Raw genomic sequence first — 11,388 nt, forward strand, 5'->3', positions numbered from 1 at the left:
TTAGCCAAATATAGGTAGCTACTACTGCATGACATTTGGACCTAGTTCTTCAAGCATACCCATGAGATGCAGTGTTGAGCATTGCAACATCTAACTTTTAGGTCCCTGGCCACCAAAGTGGAATTCAGAACCCCGTGTTAGGCACTTAGGCACTGTATAAAGTGTAGGGAAAGACAGGCAACACACAATAAGATCCACAAAAACCAGTACACAGAGTTGGGAACTACCCCAAATTAGCCAATAGGAAATAATGAGGACAGCCAGCCAGAGTTTATTAGTGTGCAAGTAACACCCTAGGTAAGCTATTTCCAGTTCGGGAAGTAATGTGCGTCACCATGGCACTGTTTGGTAACAAAATTGAGTGGTATAGACCTACCCTATGAACTGAGCCAAGATGACTGCGATGGGGATGTGGCCACACCCCCTTCATATGTGTGGTGCACGCACAGTGAAGAAAGCTCACTGCCCACGTGCCACAGAGTCCAAGGGGGTGTGGCTGCACCCTCTCACTTTCATCCTGGATGCTAGTGAGCTCTCCTAGCTGGGAGCTCCTGCTGGGAGTTCTGCCTCTGCTAGGAGTTTCATGAGCTCACCCACTGGTCAGTGCAAGAACTGCATGAAGTCCATGCTTCAAGCAGCTCTGGAACCTGCTGCTCTTTGCACTTCCCATCCCTCCTCCCCACCTCATCCTCTGAATTCAGCAGCGGAGAGGAGGAGAGGAATACCTGGCACCACTACTCATGCAGCTCTGCAGATGGATCCCAGGGGCTGTGCTGCTTCTTCTGCTGCCTCCTCCACTCTGTCCCTTCTCCTCTCCCCTGGTACTGAATTAAATGTGGGGTGGGGAGAAGACAGGGGAAGAATCAAACAATAGCAGGCTGTGGAGTTGCTTGAAAGCAGGGACTCCAGACAGCCCCATGCCAACCAGCCAGCCAGTGAGCTCAGAGCTCCCAGAACATGCAGAGCTCCTAGCAAGAGCTTCACTGATACTCCAGAATATCAGAGTGCATCCCACATACAGCCAAAGGGGTGCAACCATTCCACTACAACCCTTATGGATCTACCCCTGTCTATGTATCTGGACAACTTGGATGTAAAAGCCTTAAATGACTATTGAGTTTAGGGACCTCCAGAGTTAGGTGACAGCTGAGTGGGGGTTTCAGTGTAGCAATTTTAGGTTCAGGTGCTCAAATTCTGCCTAACTCCTAATCTCAGTGCTTAAGTCCTTGTTTGGATCTGGCCCTTTTTGAAAATATTGCCAGTCTTTTGTCACTGAGGGCCAGAGATTGTGACCTGGCTGTGGCTGTGGGCTGGGATTCTCTGCCCACCCCCCTCCCAGCAGCTAGCTGACTGCATTCATTTTCACTGCAGATTCACAACCCCTCTGCAGACATGGAGGGCAGCAAGATCAGCAGTAGAGAGCACTACAGAGCAGATGGGCAGCAAATTGCAGCTCCATGCCACCAATCCCCATGTCAGACTGGAACTCCTGCTGATCAAGAGGATAAAACCTGGTACTGAAAAAAGATACTGCCTTCCTGGAATTTAAAATAGTCATTTTTTTTTAATCAAATGAGAATATCAAAATCCTTTAGATTGAGGGCACCAAAAAAAGTGGGAAATAAAGAAGAAAGAATGGCTACTAACAATACCATATAGAATTTTTCACTTGTGTATTTAAGTTTTCTAGGGTCTAAAACATGGGGTAGATCATCTTCCCTTTCAGAATGAGAAAATATCAGGAATAGAACTCGTCCTTAGAAACTCATCTATATTATTTATTTCTATAAGTAAATACACTTTCCTCTTTAAAATTATGTTGCAAGAAGAATCTTTGAAAAATTAAGGGAGAAAGGAAGTAAAGGTGGGCACAGATATTTCTGGAAGGATACAGACTCCAATAATAGAAACGGGGCAGAGAAAGGTCTATTTCTTGTTGATTATGTCTTTCCAGGCCATGGAAGAAGCAGACAAAGCAGAGTGTCTATCTTCAAAAGATAATGACAATGTTTCTTCAGACATATTTAAATCTCACCAAGATACTTTCATCAAATTTGTTACTAGAATTACAGAGAAACACCTAGGAATATAAATGTTGCAAAATCTCTGAAATTAGGAATTAAACAGTTCTTTAGATGTTTATTTTGAGTATTACAAAAGGCTGGGGTTTGTGGGTTTTAACATCTCTGAAGCTGGAACTAGCTCAAAGGTAATAGCCTTACATCAGTCGGCAACATAAAACCTAAAGATAGCGGACCATTTCTCTTTAAGTTTGTTTAGTGAGTCATGTCTGAAGCCAAAAAATAAATTCAAATACCTTGAAAGGCAAGTCAATTCTGGAGAGCATTTCACTTGAATCTGGATTACTGGAATCACATATAATTCCTAGAGATACTACAGATGGCATGGCCAACATGCTATAGTAATCTAGCTAGGAGCAATCCAGGAATAAACTTTCTCAGTAGGTGTGCCTACATGAGTTGCTTTACTGTGCATTAGGCTAATCTAATGTGCAATAAAGTGTCAACATCTACATGTGCATGGGACATACTGCTCAGTAAATTAGGCTAAAGCGCTGTTTGCTAGTACCAACAGGTAATAGATTAATGGCACATTACCTACTGAACAGTAGTATATGTGTAGACACTGACTGGGAGCAACTTGTTCCTGGTCATCCTAGGCAGCAGGGGCCACATGGGGTGGGGCAGGGTTGCTATCCACGGCTCCAGTGCAGAGTTCAGGACCACAGCCCAGCTCAGTGGTGCTGGCTTGGGGCGATGCCCTGTGGCCAAGTGGCAGTAGCACCCTGAGCTCATTATTTTAAAACAAAAAGATTATATTTGGCTTGCTGAGGGGATGGGGGACCTGCTTGTCCCAAGGACAGAGATCTTCCCCATCGCCTCAGCCTTGCTGCTGCCCATGTAGAATGACCCAGTTGGCTCTCACTCCCTGCCTGTGCACATGGAGAGCTGGGAGTTGAGCAGTGCTGGGACTAGAGGAGATGCGGGGGGGGAGGGTAAGAAGTGCCAGGACTGGGGGGAGATGGATCTTCCCTGGTACTGGCACTGCTTACCTCCCCCGTATGTCCCTCCTCTTCTGGTGCTGTTCACTCACCCACATCTCCATCTGTTTCTGGAGCTGCTCAGCTTCTGGCTCCCCCCCAGGCACAGCTGGGGAGCAGGAGCCAACTGGGGCATATGTTATGTAGGCAGTAGCAGAGCTGAGGGGACGGGGAAGCTCTCTGTCCCTGGCCAGGTGCTGTAGAGACAAGAGAGCTCCCCTGTCCCAGTGCAGCTCAGCTCATGGCTCCTGGGGGGGGCTGAGAACTGAACAGTGCTGGGACTGGAGACAGAGAACAAGGGAAGAGCTCAAGGGTGCTGCTGCCACTCAGCCACAGGGCATCGCTTCAAGCCAGGCTCACAGAGCTAGGCTGAGATCCTGAGCTCTACACAGCTGGGAGCTGTCCCGCACTCTGTGACAGCTCTCTCTCTGCTCCCCAGAGCCCAGGCTTAATCCTAGTGTCCCCTGCCAGCCTGAGGTGGGCAGTGGGGGAGCCTGGAGCAGAGGGGCAAAAGCAGCCCTGGTCTCAACTGCTCCCATTGGAAGCAAATATGCTTCCAATGTGGATGCACATGTTACTGTGTTCCTGGGTGCAGTTTACTGCGCTGTATCTTAATATGTAGTAACCTTAACACGCATTAATTTCACATGTAGACGCACCCAGTTGGAGTAACAGTTATGAGTTATTGCTCCCTCATATCCTATTCAACCTGAGTAGGCACATAACCGTAATCCCCTGAAATGAGGAAAAGAGACCCTTTTTAGCCCAGTAACCCAGTGGGATTAAAGAATTTGCCTTCAAAGTGCTTTAGGCTCCCCGCAGCCAGAGAGGCTTGAGTTCACATGTCTTATTTCCCAGCGAGGTGCCTTACCCACCTGCACATAAGCTAGATTGAGCCAAAGAAATCCTCCATATCTCCTGTGGAAGCTAGCCTATTGAGCATTTATATAACCCATTAACCCAATAGCTTTTCTGTACTTTGCATTTAACATTCATTAGATAAAATGGATAAACTGCGGTAGTACAGTCCCAATGGGGATAGGGCAAGAATCTGAGGCCCCCTCTCTTTCAGAGAATTAATCCTCTAAACCACACTTCCTCTGGATTGGTGTCTTCCCCTTGGCCTTGCATATCTTCCACTTGTGGCTGCCCAGTGGCATAGCTTCAAGAATTAAGCTAGTGAGTGCCCAGGCCTTTGTGGTTAGAGCACTTTTCTGGGAAGTGGGAGATGCATGTTCAAATCCTCTCTGGGTGAGGGGAGCCCAGAACATGAGTCCCCCACTCCCTGTGCAAAAGCTCTACCCATTAGAGTTATGATTCCAAAGTTCCTGCAGTTACCACACATATATGCTGAGGACCAGAAGTGAATCCTCCCAGACATCAAAAGTCAGTGCCCTCGGAAAGAGATCTGACTACCCAATAAAATCCACTAAGATCTATCAGAGAAAAATGTACAGAATGGTTACAATCAACCCTGCATCCCCTGCTAGATTCTCAAAGGTGATTCATGTAGAAATATTAGTTTGGACTATAAGAAAAAAAGAGCAGACTGTAAGAAAAAGATGACAATTTGATCTGCATGCTTCCTTTTTTTCCCTAAATGCACTCTCTAGGCATGTCGAGACAAGCGTGCATGTGCATCTTGCAGCATCTCAAACCCCTTTGAGATGCTGCAAGACACATGTGCAGGAACCAACGAATATTCCCTGCACTGCATATTTGCAGCATGGGAGCAAAATTAGACCCAAAAAAACCCATGTTGCAGAACAGTGAGGCAAGGCACAGTCCGTGCCTGGAGGCAACCTGGGAATGGTCCTCCAGGAAGGATGCTCTGGTTTCTGGCCAGAGCATCTCTCTCTGGAGCTCCTGATGTCTCTGGACCTGTCAAGGGTAAGTCAACTGGGTCAAGAGCTTTGGCCTGGCTGTGGGTGATGGGTGGCAGGTGGGCTCACTCCCGATCTGCCTTCAGGTCCTGCAGCGACTGCTATACAGCATCGGTTAAGGCAGAGGAGGCTGCCAAGTACAATGCCTGGCAGGCCTCCACCTGTGCCAGGTTGCCTGAGTCTTGGACCGTGAGGAGTATATCGTTGGCGTGCGATGACAGGCCCAGCCACACCACCAGCTCTTGGAGCATCAACCCCACCCCCTGCCTCCACAGGAAGACGAGGAAGGCCTCCAGGGTCAAGATGTACAGCTGGCCTGACAGTGGGCAGCCTTGATGCACCCCTCTCCTAAACAGGATGGGCTCCATCGGGGTCCAGACAAGGTGGTGATTGTTGAAAGGGGTCAGTTGGATGCCAGAGGAGTGGGCCTGGGCAAAATGTGGCAAAGAGATATAAAGCTGGTCCAACCAGGAGTGGCATACTTGCTCCTCCTCCACCCTCACATAGGTGAAGGAAGGGGGGGCCGGTAGGGTGTCCACCAGGGAGTAGTCCCCCAGGATCTCCCCAAGGACCAGATGTCCACCAGGGAGTAGTCTGCCAGGATCTCCCCAAGGACGCCCATGGCAGCCTGGTTCCACTCCCTGCCCGACCAGTCTCGTGCATCTAGAGTAATGTTAAAGTCCCTGCCAAGGACCAGGCACTCGCGAGGGTTGAGGGTGCTGATGTAAGTGGCTGCCTGGTGAAAAATATTTGCTAACTCTGGGTCCTTTGCAGGGGTGTACATGTTCAGAAGGTTCAGAACTAGTCCCTGCACTTGGATCCAGAGTTGCAGCAAGTGGCCCAGTACCACCTCAACATCCTGGAGAACCTCCGGCTGTGGGCCTGGGGAGAACAGGGTGGCCACCCCATAAGAGGTGGCCGAGAGGTGACTAAAAAAGACCCTGCCTCCCCACTCCAGCTGCAAATTAGGCTCATCGGCCAAAATCGTCAACACCTCCTGCAAGAATACCGTGGGGCACCCCCACTCCTGAAGGAAGGAGTGGGTGTTGGGAGCAGCTGGGGAGGCCCCCAGAAGCTGGGCCGCTCCTTCTCCCCATGTGATGGTCTTGGGGCGGGATGGGGGAGTCATCCACATCAGAGGGCTCCAGCTGCACTCGGGCCTTCCTCTTGACTTTGCACCCAGAGGGGACCTGCACCCACTCAGCCATGGGTTCTCAGGTAGACAGGCTCCAGTAGGAGAAGGTGAGGGTTGGAGGGGCAGTTACAGCGGGGGGCACGGCTAGGGGGAGGGGGCCCTGCTCCCTCTCCTTCCTTGGCTGCTGCCCCCCCCCCCACAGCTCATAGCGGGGCTGGGAGTTGTGCCTGGAGTGCCAGGGAAGCCTGAGTGGGGAGAGGCACCAATGGTAGAGGCACCCCTCTCACCAGCTGGACCCGCAGATGCCTTCCCTGCCTGGCCTATGGGGCTCTCATGATGCAAGTGCCCTGGAGTATAGCACCAGAAGCACCACAGGTCCCCCAATGTATAGAAAATCCTCACTAGGGCCCCCTGAAAAGGAATCACAAGGACAGCCGTCGAGGAGGGTGTTCTTGCCCTGCACCATGAGACCCCTCTCCACTGCCTTTTGTGCAGCGGCCTCCAAGGCAAGGAAAATGACCCCCTTGCCATGAATGCAAGAGGCAGCCACAATCTTGGGGGCCCCCAATACCCAAGCCAGGACCTGCACCAAGGTCTCAAAACTCAAGTTCTCCCATGTGGGCAGTTGGCACTTCACCCCATGCCTGCAGGTAAGTGCTGGAAAGGGGGCCCCGCCACCTGAGCTGGAAGGGCTGGCAGTGGAGGGTCCAGGCCCCATGGCAGTGGGCCACCCCGCAGCCACCTGTGCATAGCTGTGGTTCCCCCGCTGGGGGGCTGCATTGGTGGGGCTGGGGCTAGGGCCAGGGCCAGGGCCAGCCTGAGTGGGTGTGCTGACTGGTGTGGCACACCTGGTCCTCTCAGGTGCTGGTGGTCTAGGCTTGGGGGCAGGGCCCTTGCCTTTCCCACCCCCAGCTGTGGAGGAGGCTGAAGAAGAGCCCTTCCCACTGCCCTTGCCCTTGGTCCCTGATGGTGGGGAAGGGAGCTTGGGAACCCCTCTGGGAGAGGCCTGGCCAGGGGATACCCCCTGGTCCTGCTGGCTCCCTGCTGGAGTCTTGCCTGCCCCCACAGCAGAGGTCTCAGGCTTCTCTGTCCCTGTAGGAGGTCATTTGGACTCTGGGGTGGGGGCTGCAGGGGCATGCAACCCCTTGGGGGCTTGGCTGGGATCTGCCCCCATGGTGGGGGCTACAGGAGGATCTGTGGGGGCATCTGCCCTCCCAGAAGGTTCCTGCCCTGCCATTTCTTCACGTAGTGGAAAGGGAAATCAATAAACAAAAGCAAAATATACAGTTGGGCTGGTGAATCCAGTAGGGGAAGGCTGGGGCTGTGGGGGAAGGAGTGGGGGAGTGGGAAGGGGCTGAAGCTCACTGAGCTACAGCCCCACAGGAAACTGGGAGGGCTATGCCTGGGGAAGGTGGGGGAGGAAATACATATACACACACATGCACACACACACACACACATGGGCTAGGGAGACTCAAGCTGGCTTACTCAGCCACACAACAAACACCAGGGCAGGGGAGTGGACCACAGGACTTACCACACGAGGGCAAAACACACAGGGGAGCTGCTGAGGCAGTTGTAAAAGATGGCTGGAGGAGTGGAGGCACCTTGTTTGTGGAAGCTCAGTGCAGAAGCCCCTCAGGCCTCCAGCCAGGCACTCAGCAGCAAGGCAGAAGGCAGGAACACAAGAACAGGAGTAGATATGGTGAGGCAGCTGTGGGGGAGTGCAGAAGCAAGTGTCAATTAAGGAAGTAATCCAGTGTGGGGAGGTGCAAGGTGGTGCAGCAGGGAATCTCTCTCTCTTCTGAGAGGGGGCAGCAGCAGAACAGGAGGCAGCAGCAACAGTGGTAGTAACCGTCCAATTCAGCCACTCAGGGTGTGCTTCGGGTGAAAGTGGAGGTGAAGGCGGGGGTCGCCTGCCAAGGCAGCTGGGGAAGGCAAGGCACCTTCAGGCTCTGGCAGTGATGGTGGAGGAGGGGCCCAAAGGCAGTGCAGGCTCCCTCCCCAGGCTGTTCTCTGACTGTGACTTGGCGGTGGGCTGGGCAGCAGGCCATAACAGGAGTGCAGAAGCTGGGATGCACTGCTGGGGTGCATTTCAGTGGGCCCCTCCCCAAGGGGGGGGCAGTGTTATGCAGCAGAGGATCCCCCCATGGGGGGGGCAACAGCAGCAGCAGCCTGATGCAGGAAGGGGCATGGCCAGCTTCCTTCCAGATGCTTCTGAAAGAGCTAGCAACAGCAGTAGCAGTAGCAGCCTGAAGCAGGGAGGGGCATGGCCAACTTTCCCCAGAAGCTCCTGAGAGTAGGCTAGCGACAGCAGCAGCAGCGACAGCCTACATGGTGCATGATCTACTTCCCCGAGAAGCTCCTGAGATCAAGCAACAGCAGCTGCCTGGGATAGGAAGGGGCGTGGCCAACTTTCTCTCAGAGGCTTCTCTCCCAGAAGCTCCTGTCTGTTTCTAACATTCAAATACCGTGGGCCCTAAGGTCCACCTGGCTAACTAGTAGTCCCTATTGTATGGAGACTAATGGGTGAATGCTACAACAAAATACTTGGCACAACTGATGAAAAAAACAGGATAGGAGTGTTGTGTGGATCAAAGGGTCAAAACTTGAAAATGAATGTGCCTGAGGGGAACACTGAGCACAGCCTCCCAGGCCACACCCACCAGTCCTCAAGGGCATCCAAGGAGCCAATGGACACTGCCCACTGGTGCTCTGCCCAGAAACATGCACAGACAAGTGAGAGGTAAGTGGCCCCACAGTCTCCAGGCACCTTCCCAGCCAGAGCCTCCTTCCTGGCCAAGTACAAGGCCCACTTTGTCAGGGTCAGGAGGAAGTTGACCAAGAGGTCCTGGGACTTGGGGCCATGGATGGGGTGACCAAAAACAAAAAAGTGGGGGTGAAATTCAACCAGAATCTTAGGAGAAGATTCTGGAGGTGGAGGGGCTGCAGCCTGGCACACTCAAGAGTCATGTGCGCTAGGGTCTCCCTCTGCCCGCAGAAGGGGCAGGAGATTGGGATGTCCGTGAAGCTTGCCACGTATATGCCCATGGCGACGGCTCCACAGAGAAACCGCCAACTGAGGTCCCCAGTGGCTCATGGGATGAGGGTGGAGTACAGACTCAGCCACTGAGGTGCCCCAACTATGCCCTTGCCAAGCAGGTCCTGCCACTTTGTGCCCCAGAAGCTCCTAAGGGCAAGTAGCCTAGCCCTCAGTTGCTTGCTAGGGCAAGTTTTTATACTGCTGGGGCCACCACAGGGCAGGTTTTTATACTGCTGGGGCCAGCACCTCTAGCTCCCCCTGGCTGCAGATCCGGGAGGAGACAGGCAGGGTTATTTTGCCCCAAATGGCACAATTTGCCCCACACCAAAGTTCATGTCCAGGCATATGCACTGAGGCAAAAAGCCCTGGCTCAAATTTGCACTGCTTCTATTCGAGCTATGAGAGCCATGGGGCTCTTTAGCCTAGAAAAGCGCAGGCTCAGGGGTGATCTGGTGGCCTCCTATGAGTTTATTAGGGGTGACCACCAGGATCTGGGGGAGCGTTTGTTCACCAGAGCGCCCCAAGGGACGATGAGGTCGAACAGTTATAAACTACTGCGAGACTGTTTCAGGTTGGACATAAGGAAGAATTTCTTTACTGTCCGAGCCCCCAAGGTCTGGAACAGCCTGCCATTGGAGGTGGGTCAAGCACCTACATTGAACACCTTCAAGAGCAAATTGGATGCTTATCTTGCTGGGACTCTGTGACCACGGCTGACTTCCTGCCCTTTGGGCGGGGGGCTGGACTCGATAATCTTCCGAGGTCCCTTTCAGCCCGAATGTCTATGAAGTCTATGAAATCTATGAGCTGCTGCAAGCACACATGTCTGCATGTGTGGATGTGCACTCTGAAGCTTATACAAATCACTTCGAAAGCTTCTTCCTATGCTGTATATACTGAAAATGTTGTAAATGCTCTTAAAGAATAAACAATAAGATGGTATGAAAAAATAATCTTAAAAACAGGTAAAAATAATAATTTTGTGCTGATGGCCAAACTGACATGTAGTACATATAAAACTTTATTTAGGAATTTTTGTACTGTTCTTACCTTGAAGGCTTAGATTTTTCTTCTTTCACATTGTAAACCCAATCAGAAAGCAATTTCTTACAAAGAACAAATAGTCCTTTGCTTTCCCAATATGTCTTTACCTCATGAATATTCATAAACCTAAGAACATTATTTTAAAACAAAAAGATTATACTGCTGGAAATAAACCTATAATATACACACAAGTGTAAATTGGTATAACTCCACTGGAGTAAAGCAACATAAATTTATTTCAGCTGATGATCCAGTCTACAGTATCACCTGAACAGATGCTTCATAAATGCAGTAGTAAATATTCAATGCTACAGTATTCTTTCTTATTTTACACTTCTATTATGTGAATAACAATATAACTGGATCAAATTCTGCACTCAATTCATGCCTGCTTAAGTAAAACTGAATTTGTGCCTCACTTAAGTAAATGGGTTCAGCCACAGCCATCCCTTGGGGGAGGCGAATCAGTGCGACCACCCCGGGCCCTGTGGACAGTGCCATACAGTCCCTACTGGCTACGATGCGCCACCAGCTCTGCGCTCCAGCTGCTCACCACGTCCACCTCCCAAACAGGCCCTGCACAGCTTGTTATGCCCCAGGCCCCACACACCCCTCAGGCCAGCTCTGGGTTCAACATACGTATGGTCAAAGACAAAAATATATATCCAGGTGCTTTAACTAAAACTCGTTCAATAAGCATTAATTAAAGAGCTCCCACTACCATTTTGAAGTGCGGGATTACTGATACATGAGACACTGGAGGCACCACACTATAATTAAAGCATGTCAGAGCATGCTAATTAGCACGCTCCAGCGGCCTCCATGTCTGCCTCCTCCTAAATCAGAAGCAGTGTAACAACAACCACACAAGTGGGCCAGATACTTTGAGGCAAGCTAACTAACACTGTTACTCAGTAATGCTAATTAATACACATCAAGGGTGCCTGTAGATGTATGGGGGGGCTGCTCCAACACACTGTAATTACAGCATGTCAGAATGTGCTAATTAGCGCCATCCAGCAGCCTCCATGTCTTGAGTATCAGCATCCCTGTGCTTCAAAATGGTGGCGGGGGTGCTTTAACTAAAGCTCGTTCAATGAGCTTTAGTTAAAGAACTCCCACCGCCATTTTGAAGTGTGGGATTGCTGATACATGAGACGCTGCAGGCACTTTAATTAGAGTAGCTCTCTGAGCCACTCTAATTAAAGCACTACCCACACCC

General features: G+C 51.1%; 1 protein-coding gene across 1 annotated transcript in view; it reads right to left on the reverse strand.

Moving 5' to 3' along the window:
• The window catches only part of LOC109299239 (sodium/hydrogen exchanger 10-like), a 259,437-nt gene that overhangs the window by 106,363 nt on the left and 141,686 nt on the right, over nt 1-11,388 (reverse strand). The window contains exon 14 of the mRNA XM_019519839.1: nt 10,173-10,292. Within this exon, the coding sequence (XP_019375384.1) occupies nt 10,173-10,292 (120 nt within the window). The remainder of the gene's footprint in view (nt 1-10,172; nt 10,293-11,388) is intronic.

This window comes from Gavialis gangeticus, unplaced genomic scaffold (genome assembly GCF_001723915.1).
Source record: "Gavialis gangeticus isolate Ggan-Ray unplaced genomic scaffold, GavGan_comp1, whole genome shotgun sequence".
Lineage (NCBI taxonomy): Eukaryota > Metazoa > Chordata > Crocodylia > Gavialidae > Gavialis > Gavialis gangeticus.